The sequence below is a fragment of the Myotis brandtii genome, unplaced genomic scaffold, assembly GCF_000412655.1.
Source record: "Myotis brandtii unplaced genomic scaffold, ASM41265v1 scaffold157, whole genome shotgun sequence".
Taxonomy (NCBI): domain Eukaryota; kingdom Metazoa; phylum Chordata; class Mammalia; order Chiroptera; family Vespertilionidae; genus Myotis; species Myotis brandtii.
The window spans coordinates 6,409,186-6,428,307 of NW_005355708.1; the positions used below are offsets into that span (position 1 = coordinate 6,409,186).

General features: G+C 44.4%; 1 protein-coding gene across 1 annotated transcript in view; it reads right to left on the reverse strand.

The window, feature by feature from the left end:
* Positions 1-19,122, reverse strand: part of SKAP1 (src kinase associated phosphoprotein 1) — a 246,283-nt gene that overhangs the window by 1,382 nt on the left and 225,779 nt on the right. Inside the window, exon 12 of the mRNA XM_005862004.2 lies at positions 1,637-1,745. Coding sequence (XP_005862066.1) covers positions 1,644-1,745 — 102 coding nt within the window. The 3' untranslated portion in view covers positions 1,637-1,643. The remainder of the gene's footprint in view (positions 1-1,636; positions 1,746-19,122) is intronic.

A 19,122-nucleotide genomic window follows, 5' to 3' on the forward strand; every position in this document is an offset into this window, starting at 1 on the left:
TCCAATGGTTTGTTATTACAAACAAATAACCTTGTGTGATGAACATTTTGCATGTGCGGAAGTGTAGCTGTAGGATAAACTCCTAGGTGTGGAATTGTTGGGTCAAAGAGAATGAGGAGATAAACAACTTTGTCATTAAATAAATCAGTCAAACCTGTGAACCTGCTTAGATTTGAGAGAAAAATTCCAACCCTTCTACATTCCTGGCCAGGAAATGGAGCCCTCACTGGGAAAGTCATGAAGTCACACCTGTGCGACAGGTCTGCGCTGGTGCTTTACGGTTGTACAAGGGCATCTGAAAGTAAGATCTATCCTTATGTATTTTCCTAAAAGAATCCGCCTGGTCTGGAAGATCCCAAGGACAGTTTGTATTACTGTCACACATGTCATCCCTCACCCCCACCAATAAAATCGGCTCCCATTTCAGGCCGGAAGATGGAGCTAGTGACATCATGCTAGCTTTGGGTGCCCTCTATCACCATCCTAATTCTAAACAGGACCCATTCCATGCCAAAGCGATTGCAACATTACCTTACCCAAAGCAAGCACTTACCCAACTATTTTAAAATATGATGTGGTTCTTGCTCATAAAAGGCAAGCCATATTCTTTATCACCTAAAAGTTAATTTATGTTCCCTAGGAATCCTCATACTGGGCTCCTAATCTTGGCCAATCATATTGTAATACATGGGCATTTGGGGGAAATAGTGCCATGCCTGGATTTGCGAGCTGGGATATAGACCCATGCTTATGGCACAGATTCCTAGTTGTCCCCAATATCCATTCTCCCCTTTTTATTTTTTATTTTATTTTTTTTATATTTTATTGATTTTTTACAGAGAGGAAGGGAGAGGGATAGAGAGTTAGAAACATCGAGAGAGAAACATCGATCAGCTGCCTCCTGCACACCCCCTACTGGGGATGTGCCCGCAACCCAGGTACATGCCCTGGACCGGAATCGAACCTGGGACCCTTCAGTCCGCAGGCCGACGCTCTATCCACTGAGCCAAACCGGTCAGGGCCCCTTTTTCTTTTATTAATGAACCCATCTTCCACTTTTAAGCTAGATACAATAAAGTTTTCTTTGCAGCTTTGTCTTCCTGTCTGTGTGTCTAAGTTCTGGCCATAGGAGTGTAAGCAGGAGTGGTATGTGCAACATCTGTGAAGTGTCCTTAAAAGGAGAAGGTGTGCCCTTTTCCTTTTATTTTATATTTCCTGCTGGGTAGGATACAGGCATGATAGTTGGAGCTGGAACATCCATCTTAGACCATGAGGTAACCTTAGGAATGTTGGCCACACACAGTGGAGCAAAAACAAAAAACAACAACAAAAAAGCAAGGTACCTGGGACCTAGTTACCTTGTATTACTTACCTCTGGGTTTTTACAGAAGAGAAAAATAAATTTCTATGTTAATTAAATCAGTTATTTTGAGTTTTCTATCACATGTAGTTGAACTTAATCATAACTGACACAGTCCCCTAACTTAGGAAAAACAATTCCAGAATCATCATTTTTCAGTGGTGAATTATTAGCATCACCTTTGGAAATGAAGAAAAGCTACTTCACTGGCAACTCTCATCCTTCACAGAGAAACAAAGGCATGGCCAACACATTCATTGGCAATAGTTCGGATACCTGGGCTTCATCTTTCTTCTACTTCAAAGGCAGTTGTGAGGTACTCCTTTGGAACAATCCCAATGAGGCTGTTTAGTTCTCCTACCCACCAGCCATACATGTTATGCTCCTGAAAAATGAAGAGAGAATGGTTTCAGTTGGAATTTGGCCATGCTTCAGGTAATCTCTTATGGTGACTGCATGGGAGATTCTGTGGGGTGGTTAACACCCTTGATGGGATTATTAAATTTAAAGAAGTCATCTAGAGGAGGAAAGCAAACTGTTTTCATTTTGCCATCTTACTGTCTACATTGTAAACTTAGCACATTTGATGCCTTGCTGAATGTAAAGAGCATCTTCCTTCCTTCCTTCCTTCCTTCCTTCCTTCCTCCCTCCCTCCCTCCCTCCCTTTCTTCTTTCTTTCTTTCTTTCTTTCTTTCTTTCTTCCTTTCTTTCTTCCTTTCTTTCTTTCTTTCTTTCTTTCCCATAGTTGAATGGTTTCTTCAGAGAAAGTTGGGCACACCCTAAAATGCCAGAACACTAAAAATATTCAGGGAGTCAGGTCATAGTTCAAATCAATATTTACCAAGCATCTTCTTTGTGCAAAGTGCTGTTTGAGTTCCCATGAGATGTATAATGATGACTCAGAACACTGCTTGCTCCCTGGGAGCTTATAGCAGAGAGTAATGGGCTATAGAGTCAGACAGACTGGGATCTAATCCCCACTTGGTCATTTAGTGGCCATATGACCTTAAGTTCTCCTAGCTTTAACTTCCTCTTCTGTAAGAGTAGGGAGACTATCACCCCTCCCCTATGTGGTGGGGATATAAGTGACGCCACAGAAGTAAAAACAATTCAAAGTAACTGATACGTAGTAGGTGCTCTAAACATTAGAGATGGGAGGTTGACAGGTACATTAATAATCACAGGCAGGCTAAGCGACTGAGCATCAACCCAGGAACCAAGAGGTCCTCGGGCCAGGGCACATGCCTGGGTTGAGGTTAATGTGGTTGTTTTCCAGGGTTCTGTCCTGCCTTCTGACTTGATGCACTTTCCTTGAGCATTCTTACATACCTCTGTGGTTTAGCTACTAATATCTGTGCAAATGACTCATAACCATAGCTCCAGCCCAGATCTAAATGATGGATTCCAATACCCAAGTGTATGCCAAGCTGCTCACACTCAATATATCCTAAATTTAACCCATCACCCTGCTTCTATTTCCATTCCCACTCGCAAACTTTCTATCCCTCCTGTTTCCTCTATCTCAGTACATGGCACCACTATGAACTCAGTTACTCAAGCCAGAAACCCGAGAGTCATTTCCAATTTCACCCTCCTTTTCCCATCAGCCTTTGAGTCCTGTCAGTTCTCTTTCCAAAATGTTACTGGGATCTACCCACTTCTCTCCATGCCCGTTGACAATATTCTAGAGTCATGTCACAGTCGTCTCTCAGGAGGACGATAGAAATAACCTCCAAATTGGTTTCTGTATCTCCATTCTCATTCTCCTCCAAGCTAGTCTTCATTCTGCAGCCAGAATCCTTCTGAAATGTCACTGCCCTGCTCAAAACCTTTAAGTGGGTTCCCACTGCCTATTTATTGCCAACTTCTTAACAAGGTGGACAAGGCCCTGCATGACCTGTTCCCGATCACTGCCTAGCACTTTCACTCACCCCCTAAGTCTAGTGGACCCTTAGTCAAACAGAACTTGTCTCAGCTGCTCCCATGGCTACAGCCTCTCTCATCTTGGAGCATTTACCTCTGCCGGTTAGCTTCTACTGCCCTCTTCCCTTTCGTGGGCTCACTCCTAAGCAGCTCTCAGATCTCAATTCCTGAGTCTTTCTAGATTCTCTAGAAACCTCTCCTTGCCACTCACTCTCTGACTGCGTGGGGGCCCTCCGACTATGTGGTCCACAGGGCTGTGCCCTACGCTTCCCTGGAAATGAGCTCATCACGCTGCCTTGCATCGGTCTGCTTTTGCCTCAGTGCCAGTCACTAGGGGGAGAGTTGTGTGAGAGCTGGGGCCTTGTTGGCTTTGTTTGCTGTTGTATTCCCAGCACTCAGCGTGGCGCCCAGCACAGAATGGGGCCAAGAAAACACTTGTTCAATGAGGTTATGAAGAAATGAAGGGAGCCGTGGGGATCTGTACTCTCAGTCGAGCAGATTTAGTTACAACTAACAACAAAATATTCTCCTGGTGAGTGAACTGGTTGTGGCAGGAAGAGAGCAACTGCCTTTGGAGACATTTTCCCCAAATGGCTCCCTAAGTACCATGAAGACAGACTCAAATGGCATAAGAAGTGAGACCTTTGAGTTGACCCTAAAAGGAACAGAGAATTATCTTTAAAAATCAGTCTGAAATAAATGAATGTGTCTACTGCCTCTCCCCACCAGACCTTATTCCCTGCCCCCGGCCCAAGGCCAACTCCCCTACAGTCTGCACTGCCTTATGGGAAATTACCCAGAATTCCTTAGCCTGTGCTGTTAGAACATTTCAAAGCTTCTATCGGTACAAGTTATGTTCCGGTCCACCTCCCAACACTTAGGGCAGTTTCTGCCATAAGTTTTCTTGCAGTATTGTCTTGTGTTAGCATGTCACTGCAATGGCCATGTCTACAGGGCCTTGTTGCAAAGGGTAAACACATCCTCTGTTGTCTTCTCTCATTAGAACTCATAAAAACTCTAGCTTTAGTTCTTCCGTTATCTCACAGGTGGGGAGGGCATGATGTCTGACAGTCTTTTGATCACAGTCAGCTTGCTTAAACGTGTGTGAAGAGTGGCCTTCTACCTACCAGATGCTGTCATCTTCATCACCTGAGGGGCTCAGAGAGGACTTTCTCTCCGTAGGGACTATTCACGACTCCCGACTCTGACATCCCCCGTTAGCCTAATGCCAGGAGTAGGACCAGGCCTTGGGAAGGTGCACCGTCAACTCGAAGAGGGTGCAAGCAGGAAGCAGACGAGGCACGGCAGGACACCCGCCAAGACTAGGCTCCCAGTCACTGTGCTCTTGCCCGAGGGGAACACTGACCCTGTCGATCACAGATGTGGCAGCCTCACCACAGTGCTGAGGACTGAAATGAGTGAAATCAACTCTCTGCCCTTCAAAACAAAAATGCAGGCAGAAGTGTAAGGAGGATGGCATAGTCTCAGAGACCATATGTACCCTGCTGTGGGAGCCTAGGAGCTTAATCAAAGCACCTACAGGTCCCGAGATCTGACTGTCTTTTCCAGATTTCATGCCTTGGCTGGATACCCGAAAAGGGCTGCAGGGCTGAGATGTTTAAAGCATGAATGGAACGTTTCTAGCCTTCTCTTTCACTGTCCCCCCCCACCCCCATGCTTTGCTCCAGCCCAGTCTGAACACCACGAGGTATTTTAAAATAATTTCTACTTTGATGAATTGCTGGGGAGTCCACAATTGCTCATAATCAAAGGGAGAAAAATGCAAATGAGATCCGGCCGAGAACTATCACCACCAAACGTTTATTTCACTGCACAGTGCCAAAAAGAATTAAAACAACATTAAACTCACAGCAATCATGTTTAAGCCCTCGTTTCCAAGTGCCAAATTGCACCACTCTGGATCATACAGATGTTCGTTAATTATGCTAATTTTTATTAAACTATTAAAATGGAGAGAGTCCTGGCTCAGCCAGGCAGACCCCAGCTCTGAATGAACTCTGCTCTTGTCTAGAGGTGTTAATTTACTGCATTTTTTATTAAGTTGCTGATTCTTGGATTAGTTTTGGGATGGCAGAGAGGCCTGAATTCTTGGGATCAACATTTTAAATAAAGTTTGACTTCTTTTTGCCCAGATGTTTGGAAAGACAAGAAAAATGTGCAGACATTCCTGGAAGACCTCAAATACTCAATATGGGGATACATACCTACAAGTGACAATGTCAGGGAATCAGAATTACAAAGGCTCCCCATGCTGTAACTCTATATACACTGTGTATGCTAGAGCTAAAATGTTAATTATACAAAATTGTTAATTGAAGATGCTTTAGATAAGAATATAAAAAGCTATTTAAAAAAATCCTTCACATCAGGGCTTGCTTCTTGCCACAGTCTTTTAAGAAGACTTTCACTTGAAAATAGTACAATGTGTGGTTTGTTCTCGTCATTAGTATCTCTAGGCTTGATTAAACATCTGTTCCCCTCAACGTCAACTCCGCCTCACCTCACTGAACCCCCCAAATGATTGAGTCTTAAAAAGGAGGGTTGGCTACTTGGAGTCCATTATCTGGATGGAGAAGCCACTGGCCTGGGTGAGCAGAGCATTGAGTGAACCTGACATCGACACAGCACTCACCAACAGCAACAATCAGAAGTGTTTATGGGGGACTGCACACTGCCATCAATGGGTTTATGCTGCTTATCTCCATCAACAAGGAAAAAACAACCCTACCAAACCTGCCATAAAAAGAATAGCAAATTCTATAAACAAAAAGCAGTATGGCCACCAACCACGGGCACGTCGCACAGCTTGACTCTGCCTCCAGTGGTTCCCTATTGCTGTTTATGGTTTCAAGACGATCATGGGCCTCCTCGGTGCTCCTCCTGTCACAGGGCCCTGAGTCCCTGTGTGGGGCTGCAAATACCCTGTCAGTAGGTGTCAGGGGATATCAGGGGGGAAACCAGCAGGCGCCTATCATAAGCCTTAAAAGAGATTAAATACCCCTACTCCATGATTGCTACATTTTAATTTCTCTCCTCCCCGCTGCTTCCTATTTGTATAAGCTCTTCCATGGCTCCCCTGGAGTAGCACAGACATGACCTGAAATGACCATCCTGTCTTGGGATGAGAATTCAATTTCTAGGCTCAGTGACTCCTAGGCTGTTCCAACAACAGGAAGTCTCCATCCTCTAGGACACAGATCCGTAAGCTGGAGCCTGTGAGCCCCTGGCCTGTCCATGGATGGACGTGAAGGAATCTTTGGACTCCTTGAAATCGGTGTAGAATTTGGTGTGCATGTGTACACGTGTCTTGTCCCTGGGGTGCGGCCCAGATCTCTGATCAGATTCTCAAAGGATTTATAAACCTGCTACAGTTTACAAACCAGTGCTCTAGGGCAGCGGTCGCCAACCAGTGGTCCTCGGACCGCTGTTGGTCTGTGAGGTCCGAAAGGTTGGCGACCGCTGCTCTAGGGGGAAAATGCGATGATCTTGATGGCCGGGATCTGCACTTTGGCCCAGTGTGGCCACCTTCACCTCCCTCCCTCTTTTTTTTTTTTTTTTAATAAAGTATTTAAAAAATATATATTTCTTTATTGATTTCAGAGAGGAAGAGAGAAGGAGAGAGAGATAGAAACACCAATGATGAGAGAGAATCATTGATCAGCTGCCTCCTGCACAACCACTACTGGGGATCAAGCCCGCAACCCAGGCATGTGCCCTTGGCTGGAATCGAACCTGGGACCCTTCCATCTGCAGGCTGACGCTCTATCCACCAAGCCAAGCTGGCTAGGGCCTCCCTCCCTCTTTTGAAAAAATACAATGAAAGGAAATCAAGAATCCTTGTTCCAGCTGCTGGGTTTCCTATGCTTCAGCCTCCAGCTGCAGAGTCTGTTTCTTCCTCAAATGCTGACCAAGCCTGCTTATCCCTTCGACGGCACCACCGCTTTCACCGTGACTTAGAAGTTGTGGTGTCTTCCCATAGCTTCCATTCAAACGCACACAGCGGCGTTGGGAATGAGCTGCTTGGCACTGCCAGTTCCCCCTGAGAATGTTCCTAATAGAAATGTCCTCTCTTCACATTGAATTGGGCTTTAGATAAGCCTCCGTGGGACAAGATTCCCAGAAAAATGTCTCAGACTTTTGCTCTTTTAACCATCAAAGTTCACTATATCTGCGCTTGTAAACAACAGAATTCCTCTTCAAGAGGACAATCAATCAGCCCATAACATGAAAGATCAATAAATGCTTGATAAATGTATGGGAAAGGCCAGTCAATCACAGAATTATTTGTTTATGATTGCTTATTTCTCTACTAGGGCTTGTGCATCATACATTATCATCAGTAAAGATGGGGAGTTTGAATTCCTCGGTGGAGTAGATTGTAATATTCCAGGATCAGCCGAAAACATCATATTTCTACTCTGGATTGGCTCACAATTTCTCTACTCTTAAAATCCAGCTTTGGAAATTTAATGCCTTCTGAGGCTATCATAAATTATTAAATAAATAAACTCAGCACCCTTCCTACTGCTGAGAAAAACAAGACGGGACAGGAATTGCTCACCAAAGACAAACAGGTGCCTGCTTTTCAGCACAAGTGGTTTCATGAAGAGATTTTGCAGAAGGAGAAAGGAAGTGGTCAGCTGGGTGGACAGTGGGTTAGTGGTGTTGAAACCTGTGAAGAGCTCAGAGCTCAGGGCTTGGCTGAAACCTTGGCGGCCTCTCCAGACGATTTCACACCGTGTTTTGAGTTGTTGGCCATCATTTTCTCTCTCCTCCATTATTCAGAGTTTTGGTCTATGAATCATACAAATGAATCACGAAATTTGCCTCAATTGACCCAGTGTATTGTTACATTTCAGAGAATTTGCTAACCTGGAGGTCGATGGGCCTGGATTCGGGGTAGTGCGGGAAAGGTATTTGAGTGTAAGAAAGGGGACATGGAAAGGTTGGGTGGTCAGTGAGAGCAATTGGGGGTGGGGGGTAGGGTACAGAGCAACAATTCTACAAAACTCACTCCCTAGCCAAGTGTTCCGAGGAGAAGAGGAATGTGTCAGCTAGATGGAAGGTCCGAGAGCACTCCAGAGCAAGGGAACATCCAGCCTCGAGTCTGAAGCTTATGTCCTGCAAGGGGTATGGGCGGATGACGATCACGTCAAGGCCAGGGAGGTGTGCGGGACCTGTGTACACACTGGACATTGTTGGTGATGGAAGTGCGGGCAAAACGCATAGTGTGCATGACAGAAAAACCATGAGTTGTGAAGGGAAGAGGGAGGGTGGAACGGGGCTGCAAGGAAAGAGAAACAAGGAAGAAACCCACAACTTGAACTTGGCCTAAAGAACAGAGAAAAGAGAAAGGGAAGGGAAACACTTTGCCGTTGAGAGGCAGCAAGGTGCCAAGTGCAGAATTCAGGAACAATAGAGACAGCACCATTGTGGAGCTGATAGGATTGGGATGCCATGTGAGACCCGCGTATTAATATGTATTCCATAAACTGTGCAGCTCGCAGCTCTGAACCGCTCTGTTTTGCTCTGACCGCAGTACCAGCCTCAGGCACCACAACACAATTTGGAAACAATGTGACGGAAATGTTTAATCTGCTCGGCCCATCTGTGCTGCGTATTTCTCCAGCTCTCCCTGAGAGAGGCGCCTTGAATCTCCACATTGCCTTTAATATTCTCCTAAATCACCTCCCCACTGCACTTCAAGGGCCATTGCTACAATATCACAGGTTCATCTAAAGTGCAATGGGGAGGGGGCTGGGGAGGAGGCACAGGCCGGGATATTTTTTATTTTAAAATAATTTCCAGAGATGGTCTTTTCTGCTTCCTTTAAAAAAAGGAGAAAAGTTATTCTACTGTTGCCGTAAGGTTATTGAGGTTGTTTGGTGCAAAACAGGGTAGGATAGAGTGGAATCATTCTCCAAAGAATTATTTTTATTAATCTCGATTCCCTCAATTGGACACGGGAGGGGGGTGAGCAGATGCTCGTTCCCTCTTATCTCTTTTTCTCGCACCTTGCGAGGGTGATGTGTTCATTTGGGGCTGGTGCCTCTCTGCTTTACGCTGTCTGCATCGGGTATGGGTTTGACCCTGCCCTACTCTAAACAAAGCCATCTTGTTCAGCACAGGTACACATTTAGTCTCTGGCCAACATGCCCGCAATCAGAAAGGGACACTGTCTGCATTATTTATTTTAGCTTAAAATCTTAGGTTTTTCTCTCTTTCAGTACAGATGTGGAGTGTCAGATTTCTGCTCCCTTTCCCCCGCTTGATTTTGCCAGATTCTGTGATTTGGGGTTAGACTATAGGAAGGAAGCTTGGAGTAGGTTTCGGAGAATGAGGGGACGACAAGTCACTATGTTCCAGACCTTAGACAAATGGAAGAGAGTTGCACATCAAGAAAATTAGGATTCCTTTTGCTTTGTGAATTAAAGAAATGAATAATTTAATCCTCAAGATTGTTCCGGCGAGGGAAAGGCAACGTCCCAGTTGCGGAGCCCTACAGCCTGTCGGTGTGTTACATCATCTGCACACATAGGCGTTTCCATGACAACCGCTTATAGCTTCATTTCCTGGATCCCTCTAGGGGGTGTCACAGCCAGATCCACCTGCTTTTCACCCTACCCTCGGTGGGGTCATGGTAAGGTCGCCAGAATAAATGAACGCGGGTACTAATGATCTGTTTACTGCTGTTTATGCTCTGTGTGTGTCAGGGGCACGCACATTTAGAGAGCTCATTATGGTTGCAATTAGAATGCACCATCGCTAGATATTTAACTCCTTTTTCTTTTAAATTAGCATTTTAATAACATTCTTAGAGCAGAGAAACAAAATGACCATTTTTCACGGACAAACTTCTAGCTGTAGGTGCAACTTTAATGGCAAAGTTGTGAAGGGGAAAGAAGGGAGGAGAAAAAAAAAAGGCCATTTTTACTACTTTCACCCTCCTTCTTACCAAAAGGATATTTTTATTTGCTTTCTAACACACTCAATTTCCTAAATTTGTTTTGAATCCAATTATTTTGGGTGGTTTAAAGTACCGTACTCTTGTTGGACGGAAATTAGCAGCGATTGAAATTAACTTTCTATGTGACCTGTGAAAGGGGCTAAAATAATTACAAGTGTGTATAAGAAACCCCTTCTCCAAAAGAACCTGCTGTAGGATCAGGCTGTGATCAAATGATACTATTATTGGAATATCTTTATACAATAATCGCGGGGCTATTTTCTTTAAAACGGCGATTGCAATTTTGTTTCTATTTTATAATCCTTAGGATTATTTTATGGAGGAGCAACGATGACAAAAACATCATTATAGACAGGACAAATATTAAGCAGGAAGAATGAAAATAACACCACATCATTTCCCACTTAAAAATGGCACGATCTTGGAATATCAAAAAGCAAGAGAGAGAGAACAGGAAAGATACCGTGTGGAGACCCACGGGGTCAGAATGTGCCATAAGGCGTTGCTTTTTAGGAACCAGCCAGCCCCTTCGCTAGGTGTTTATAGATGCTCTGTTTGCGGGAAGTACAGTGAAAAATAACAATTTGAATGTTTCGATTATCTTTCGCAGTCCATTCCATTTTCATTATTTATTTCCTATAAACCGGGACCTTGCTGAACATAATTCTGCAGACAAGGAGCTGGATGGGACAGCCGATGTGAACGAGGAGATAGATGGTGGGTGCGTGTAAGATAGATGCTATGCGTTTATGAAAAAGAGCAGTCTGTCTGCATGCGAACATCCACCAAGTAGAGCGAGCGAGCGTGTACGCGGAAGCTGGTATTTATGGGTGGGGAAAAGAGCGTAAGGAAGAGCGTATGGGAACCAGCACGCCGAGCCTGAAAAGGGTTTGCTTTCTTTCCTTATCCTCTTGGACTCCACGCCCAGGTTCCGTTAAGATGTCCCCTGCTTGGGTGGCTCCTGTGATACCTCGCAAGCCTTTCCATGACAACAGTCGGGGGATTTCACAGTTAGCAGACTCAGGAGGTCCATAGTTGAAAAGTGAGAGTTAGAAAGAGACTTATTTATGGACATCCAAACAATCCCACTGAAAAAGCCCCGATAGAAGGAGGGAAAAAATTTAAAGACGCAGCAGGAAAAAAAAAAAAAAGCCTTTGTAAAGATGCAGGTTTAAAATGTTTATGCTTTTGAATTAGCCTATTTGCACCTTAGAATCTGCCGTTTCGTAAATAAAATACGGGTGGCATAGACTATAATTTGGTGATAGCTACCCCAGGACATGTCTAGATGCACTTCTGTTATTTTAATTAAATACTGCATTATGGTTTGTGACAACTACAGAGCTACAGCGTAAATGAATTCAGAATTAAAGTGTTACTTAGGCATCCAGTAATTTTTGTTTCATTCCCCAGTTTTACAGAGCAAATAGCTATAAAATCAAGATGTTGGTTCATTTACAGATGGGGCAGGATTGTTGTTGCTGTTTTTTTTTTTTTTCTCCTTAATCCTCATGCACAAAAAGAAGACAGAGCTGAGTCTGGCTCCCAACACTCTTAGCTTATGAGCCACCCCATCACAAAGAAAAACACAGCCTCTTGACTATAATGTGAATGCGGAATATTAATTGCTGGTATTATGCTTATCTTTCTAGCCGGGTCTGTCTTTTCATAATTATTCTGATGGGCTGCAGCCTTGCATTGCCAGGAGATTTTTTCCTCCTCTAACAGTTAGAAACCTATTGTATTTTATTTTAAAAAAAATCTTCAAGTTCAGTGCTCCTTGGAAGTTTTTTGTATCTGGAACCCTTCCCAGATACAAAATATTAGTGGGAAGAGAGAAGCCGCTGAAGCTCTTTGCAGAAAAGATGACGCACGTTTCTGCATCTAAAAGAAAATATATTTTTTCATTCTAGCAATATTAACGTTTCCTTAATGAAGCTGGAGAGGGTGTTACAATCTGATATAATCAGTTGGTTAGTTTAAATGTCACGTCACTAGCAAATCATAAGAAAGGTAGAGAATATTATCATCTAACAGGCACAGATTTTCCCACAAAATTAATATGGTAGAGTAAAAAGATTTTTGTTCAAATCTGAGCATGTAATTGTATCATTACTGTGTCATATGTCAGGATGAAAGATTTTAAAGAACAAGTTTTCTGAAACCATTGTCTTATTTCTAGTTTGATAGGCAATATAATCTTTTTATTAGCCTTAAATACCACACGTCTGCCAATGTCTGCTAATCCCGCTTTTCTGTGTTCTCACCCATTACCCCAAACCCCTCATTGCTAATCCTATAACCTCATTTGCAATGAGGTTATAATTTGCTTCAATATTTTGCTAGATTGGTTGGAGAGCTGACTGCATACACTACCAAGAAACACTGGCAGGCAGAGGTTTGGGGGGGCTGAGTTCCTTTTGAGAAAATAATTACACAGAAACAAAGCTTTTGTGACTCCTTTTAAACAGAGCATCTCACCGAAATGTCATGCAGCCTCCCTGGCAGATTAGTGAGTTTATTACTAAATCTCTGTCTAATACACGTGCGGTTGACTCTGGAGGAGCTGCTTGTTATAACACTGGCAGCGGGAAATGGAGGGAATGTCACCGTTAAAGACACAAATTTCCCCCATAATATATTCGAATGGAAACCTCTGAATCCAATACTACATGGGCATATCTAATAAATTCACAATATTTCAGCCTCAACAGCCTTCACCGGTTAGTTTTAAAGATTTATGTGGTAAAAAATTACTCAGTGATGAATATGGTTTATTCTGTGCAGTATTGGAGGTATAAGGAATTAAACTACCGTCTTTAACAGTGAATTTATTATTACCTCTGTCAAAAGACGAAGACTTTAACAGCACTTGTTATAAATTCACTGCAAAATAAATGGCTGGAATTTTTTTTTTTTTTTACGCTGGAGTTTGTAAAGCATTGGGCTGTTCTGAGCATGAACCTAAACCTGCCATGGCTTATATGGTTCTAGGTAAACATTTCTGTCCGGGCCTCAGTTAATTATTTGCTCTGGGACTTTCCACCTGACTGAAAGGTGTGTGTGTGTGAGTGTGACTGTGTGTGTGTATGTGTGTGTGTGTGTAGAAAGTGAAAGGTCCCATCCAGGACGACAGTTTAGAGTAAGGAGATTAAACTGCAAAATGCCAATTTTATTCTCTTTTTAAATAAATGGGTTTTATAATAAATGGCCAGGTTTGGAGGATACAGTTGATATGCAGTTTGGCCTCTTATTAGCAGGTTTACATGCATGCATCTGCACACACACACACACACACACACACACAAACACCCTCTCCCTTTTGTCCTCTCTTGGAATGGGTGTCCCCTCATTTATAAAAATTACCTGGAAGGAATGAGGCTGCCAGGGTTTGTTCTAGACGATTGGTTCCTGTCTGGGGGAAAGGAATGGCCTCCACTGGATCTGACCGGTGTGTGACCGTTGCCTTCCAGCTGACCCCAAACCCCATTCCCATCCTCCTACTCTATAGCCTCCCATAGGGGTTATTAATGAGAGAAAACACCATCATCATCATCATCTTCGTCATCACAGCGCAGTGTTGACCTGCTTGTTAACATGAAATGGGGTGGTGGGGACAGCTTCTGCTTCTCTTTCTTATCATCATAAATAAGAACAGATATTTTCCGATGGTATCCCCCCTACCCGCCCCCTTTGGTAAGGTCAGAGGTGAATAATAGCTCTTTGACAAGCATTGATCAGTTTCATCACACTGTTTGGGCAGCCAGCCCCCAGGCCTATATTCCCCCTACTTACTACCCACGAATTACCTCCCCAATAACCTCACCCATCCCCCACGCTGCTGAGCAGAGGCTAATGGTGCCTGAGGAAGTCCTAGATGGACACTAGATGTCACCAAACACCTCCTTTCCCTCAGAGCCCTGAAATTAAAAACAAAAAAACACACACCCACCCACACACCCCTTCATTTAAAGCAATCGAAGGAATTAACTTATCTGTTTTTATGAGGGTTCTTGTCACATTCAACTAAGCACACTTAAAAGAGGAAGTATGGCTGCGTTCAGATAATTTTTACAACATACAAATCTCTTTTGGAGGGGCTGGGGGTCAAGGGAGGGAAAAGGTCTACACGCTTTAAGTAGTCCTTTGAGGGAGTAGGTGGAGTAACTGGGCTTTCAAAAGCCCGTTGTAACAGACAGGGAGTTTTGTTAACATAGACCAGGTGTGCGGGGACAGGCCTGCTGCATTCGGATCACAAGGAGCTGGGGTTGGAGCTAGGATTCAGCCTGAGTTTAAGTAGCTCCAACCCAGTGCTGGAAGCTAAATGTCACTCAGGGTGACAAAATCGGTCCACCCTCGTGCACAGAAAGCCCATGGCCATCTCACAGCATCGTGGGTTAGATGTGAAACTTGGCCTTGCCTATGAGAGGCCCTGTTTCCATATCAACTGCACCAGCAGAGAAGACAACCGAAGTCGGTGTGTTTGGGCCACAGGAGTATCTTCCCACCCCAGCTAAGCTGCCATGTAAGCATAAACCCTCTGCGGTGCCCAGCTTGTTGCTGCAAGGCTGATTTCCACGGGAATAAGTAGCTGGACAAATCGTGGGAGGAGCCTAAGGCCAACTCATGAGGCACACAACGTAAGCCCAAGAGAGGCAGCCTGCTGACTTGGTTTACCTTAAATGCAAGACATCATTCAGGGACCGCCTGTCCTTTCTAGCCAATTGAGAAGGAGTTTCTCTCTCGTTCTCTCTTTAATTCACCCTTACCTGCTGGACAGCTCATGTCACCACTATATACGACTTCCGGAAAAGGAGGCTTAATTTTTAAAGGGGCATGTAAGTTACCTTGCATAGTGGAACAAGCATTTTTATTACGCAGGAAAAGGGTTTTCTAGCGAGAGACCTTGGAGCCAGGAAGACAGAGTCATGTCTCTGAAAGCCGGGACCTGTGACTTGTCTTATCCAGACAGAGGCTTCTTACCTCCCCTTTCCCCACTTACAATCGATGCCCAGAGCAGAGCTGGTCCCCAGAAGGGCCTTCCGATCCCCACATAAGAGAAACGAAGCCAGAACACAGCGCTACTGCACGGAGGGTGATTCAGCACCTGCCCTGCCATGCCTGGTGCCCCGGCTGAATGGATTTTTGGAGTACACCTGTTGTTGAACCCCTGCCAAGTACTGATGGCCACTAACCCCCAAATCACTTTTCCCCGCTGTTGATGTTTGGAATGTCAGACAGGACTGAGCAGCAGCCGGCGTGTATTTCAAACACAGCAGATGGATTTTTATATTAGCTCCTATTTCATGTTCAGGCAGGGCGACCGCCACACTAAAACCGCAGCCTCGGTGCTGCCGAGCGGCTTCTGTGAGATTAATTCTGTGAAATTAATTGGGACAAGATTGAAAAGGAAATTAAAATGCAGCTGAGTGAACAGGCCTTTCAAACACCTTTTTTCCTGCTCTATTCAAACTTGCATTCTGCCATGGTCGCGGGCATCGTGGGAAGTAATTTACGAGAGGCAGGCTCCCAGGAACCATCGGTTACGTCTGAGGGAACCTGCACAAGCGCCACAATCTGGAGGCACTGAGGAGCACTAGACACCCCGCTGCGGCCTGAGCTGAGCTCAGTCCCTGCGTCGTCGGAAAGAGCTCTTCAGAACTAACTGGGTCCAAAAGGAATGAGGGAACATCAGCATCGCTGGGTGCACGGATCTGCTTCGTTATTAAAATCTCCCTTTAATATATTTTAAGGCCCAAGTTGGAACTCAGTGAATATAGTGGGCATGAAACGGCATGGGGCTGAGGACTGTATGGATGTGTTAGGGGTGGGTCAGCGGGAGTCCTGCTGACTAGGCCACCGGTCACTGTTTCGGAGCTTGGATTCATGGCTCTGGCCTCTCCTCAAAGGAGAAGTTTGGGCCGTTTTTGTTAGTGATGAAATCTCAGACCAGAAATGACATGGTGGATTTCCACGTAGGCCTCTTCACTTTTTTTTTATTTCTAAGTGAGAACATTTTGTGCTTTTGAGCATCTCCATGAAGAGATCTTGGCTGGACAGGCTACCCTTTTTCCTCTCTCAATTCACCAATAGTTTATTGAACTGCTCGTTTGTATCCAACAGTGACCCAAAAAGTTTGTTAGTGGAAAATTGGGGTTGATAGTTACCATTTCCTAGATGCCAGGCACTTCTTTACACACATTCTCCAATGTAAGCATCACAACACCCTATGAATAGGAATTAGCCCAATTTTTACAGATGGGGAGACTGAGGAGTAACCAGATTCAGTGACTTTGCTCAAGGTCACATAAGTAACCCATCTGCTACCGACTTGCTTCCCTAAGACTAGAACAGGTGACTGGGCATTTGGTTATCTATGGGGTACATCTTTCTTACCCAGCCAGTCTTCCTCTCTGGATTTTTAAAAAAAGAGTAAATAACTCTTTGGATCCTTCCTGCCCTGAGGCTCTAGGTCTTAACAACCTCCCCCGGCCCTGGGATTCTAGGATTCAAGGTTGGGTCATTTGTGGGCAACTATTAAGAAACAGTAGGGGGCAGCATGACCCTAAGAATAAAGCTGTATCTCTCTCCCTCTCCCACAACCCCCCTCACTTCCAACGCACTTCCCTATCCCGGGGCCATTTCTGTTATCCAACCATCCCCTTCAAAATATTTCTTTTATCCTATAATGACAGGGGGGTGGGGAACCAGATACATTTATGATGGCCAAAAACAAAAGAGCTCATAATTGGAAATTTTTGTTCACTTAATCTGAATAAATCTATTTTTTTTGTGTGTGGAATTTCTTTAGTAGTTTTGCAGTATCAGGTAATGTTTGAGATGGAAGGAATCTTAGAGGTCATCCAACAGAACTCCCTCATTTTACAGGTCAGGAAACTGGTCTAGCTTAGCTGAGCTGCACCTGGTGAGTCTTTCTTGTCTTGCATTTCTCAGGGAAATAGGCTTATTCAGGTTCCTAAACAGCTGGCCTTTCTTGCCCGACACAGGTTCTATTGGCCAGAGAGAAAGTAAAATGGAGATTTCTAGAACTGTTTTTCTGGACTAACCTCAACTTGGGTCAATTTTGTTCCTCCTGGCTGCAGACTGTAACTGACTCCCACAAAGGAAGCCAGCTGGAGCTAAAGTGGAATGAGTTTAGGATCCATATGGGAGAAAATTCCAGAGACAAGGGATTACCGAACACCTGAGTAGACAGACAGTTGGGAATGGTAGTGGAATCTCCTTTTCTATCTGTCTGAATCTCCTTTTCTAATTTGGATTTCTTCGAGGCAAGGGAACGGATTGGGTGGCCTTTTAAGGTTCCTTCCTGTCCAAGGACTCTTATTGAGTTAGGTCATATAATAAAGGTAAATCCAATCCCAAAGGCTCCCCAAGCCAGTGTTAACGGGAATGAAGCTTTACGAGGGAAACTTCAGTGGAGCTTCTAGTTTCTCATTGCCTCCTCTGCCGTGCAGAAATTAGCAACATGGAGATAGAAGGGGGGCAGCTGGTGTGGCTTTTGGGGAAAGAAAGGTGCTACTACAATGGTGAGAGATGAAATGGACTCATGACCTTTCAAAGATGGAGAAGGAAGCCCGATAGAGCCAGGGCAGCAAGGTATTCTCACTGAATTAAATTATGGCAGATTAGCTTTTTTTAATGGAAGAAGGGAAGGAAGATTGGTTAAAAAGAATCACAGGTCCGCGAGGTTCCCAGGTTCTTTGGGATCTCTTAAAAACACAACAGCCATGGTAACTAACTACAGACAGCTTCTTACTGCTGGGCAAGTCACCACACAGCCACTTCTAAATGAAGGAAAGGGACCCCCAGTGAGAAGCCATTAACAAAGGCAAAAGACATGCAAAACAAACAAAATAATCATGACTGGGAGAGAGGGCCAGCAGACAGTCTGGCTCTGTTCTCCCACCTCCTGCTGCAGGCACCTCAGACAATGTAAACAGTTAATTTGTTCACCTGCAGGCTCTGGGCAAACAGAGGCCTGGTCACACCTGAGTGGATAACTCGATTACCCCTTTAATGCCAGCGTGGTAATGTACACAAATTCTATTACACGCACACCTCGCTTCCGGGCATCTGAAATACCTATCAGGGCAATGTCCACTCCCTTCTTTGCTCCCAATTTATTCTTGGTGTAGTAGAGCTGTACGGGAATGGCGCTAGGGTGGTGGTGAATTAGGACTCTGGAAGAAAACACTAGAAGATTGTGACCTCACTCAGCAGGGCTCTTGCAGGCCTCCTACTCTCTTGAAAAGAGTGAGGTCTGAATTTGGTCCTGGGTCCGAGGGGCCTCGTGGGAACCACTGAAAGGTACCTCGGGTCAGCCTGGTGTTTCCTAAGGAGCTTATGGTATATTTAAATCGAGACAAACCTTTAGATAAACAGCAAATGATGGGTCAGTGACACAGTGGGTTTTCAATATTGCTTTATGGAATCCACATACTCATCAATTAAAGAGCAAATTGTGCCTATTTCAGAAATGTGTTTGTAGATCTTGATTGACCTCAGTGAGAGAGAGAGAGAGAGAGAGAGAGAGAGAACTTTGTAAACAACAACAATAAACATTTAAAAATTATTGATTTGAGAGAGAGAGAGAAACATCGACCGGGGATTAAACCCACAACCTGGGTGTGTGCTCTGAATCAAACCCACCACCTTTTGGTGTGCAGGATGACACTCCAACCACCTGAGCCACACTAGCCAGGGCAAGAGAAAGAACTTTTTTTTTTTTTAAATATATTTTATTGATTTTTTATAGAGAGGAAGGGAGAGAGATAGCGAGTTTGAAACATCGATGAGAGAGAAACATCGATCAGCTGCCTCCTGCACACCC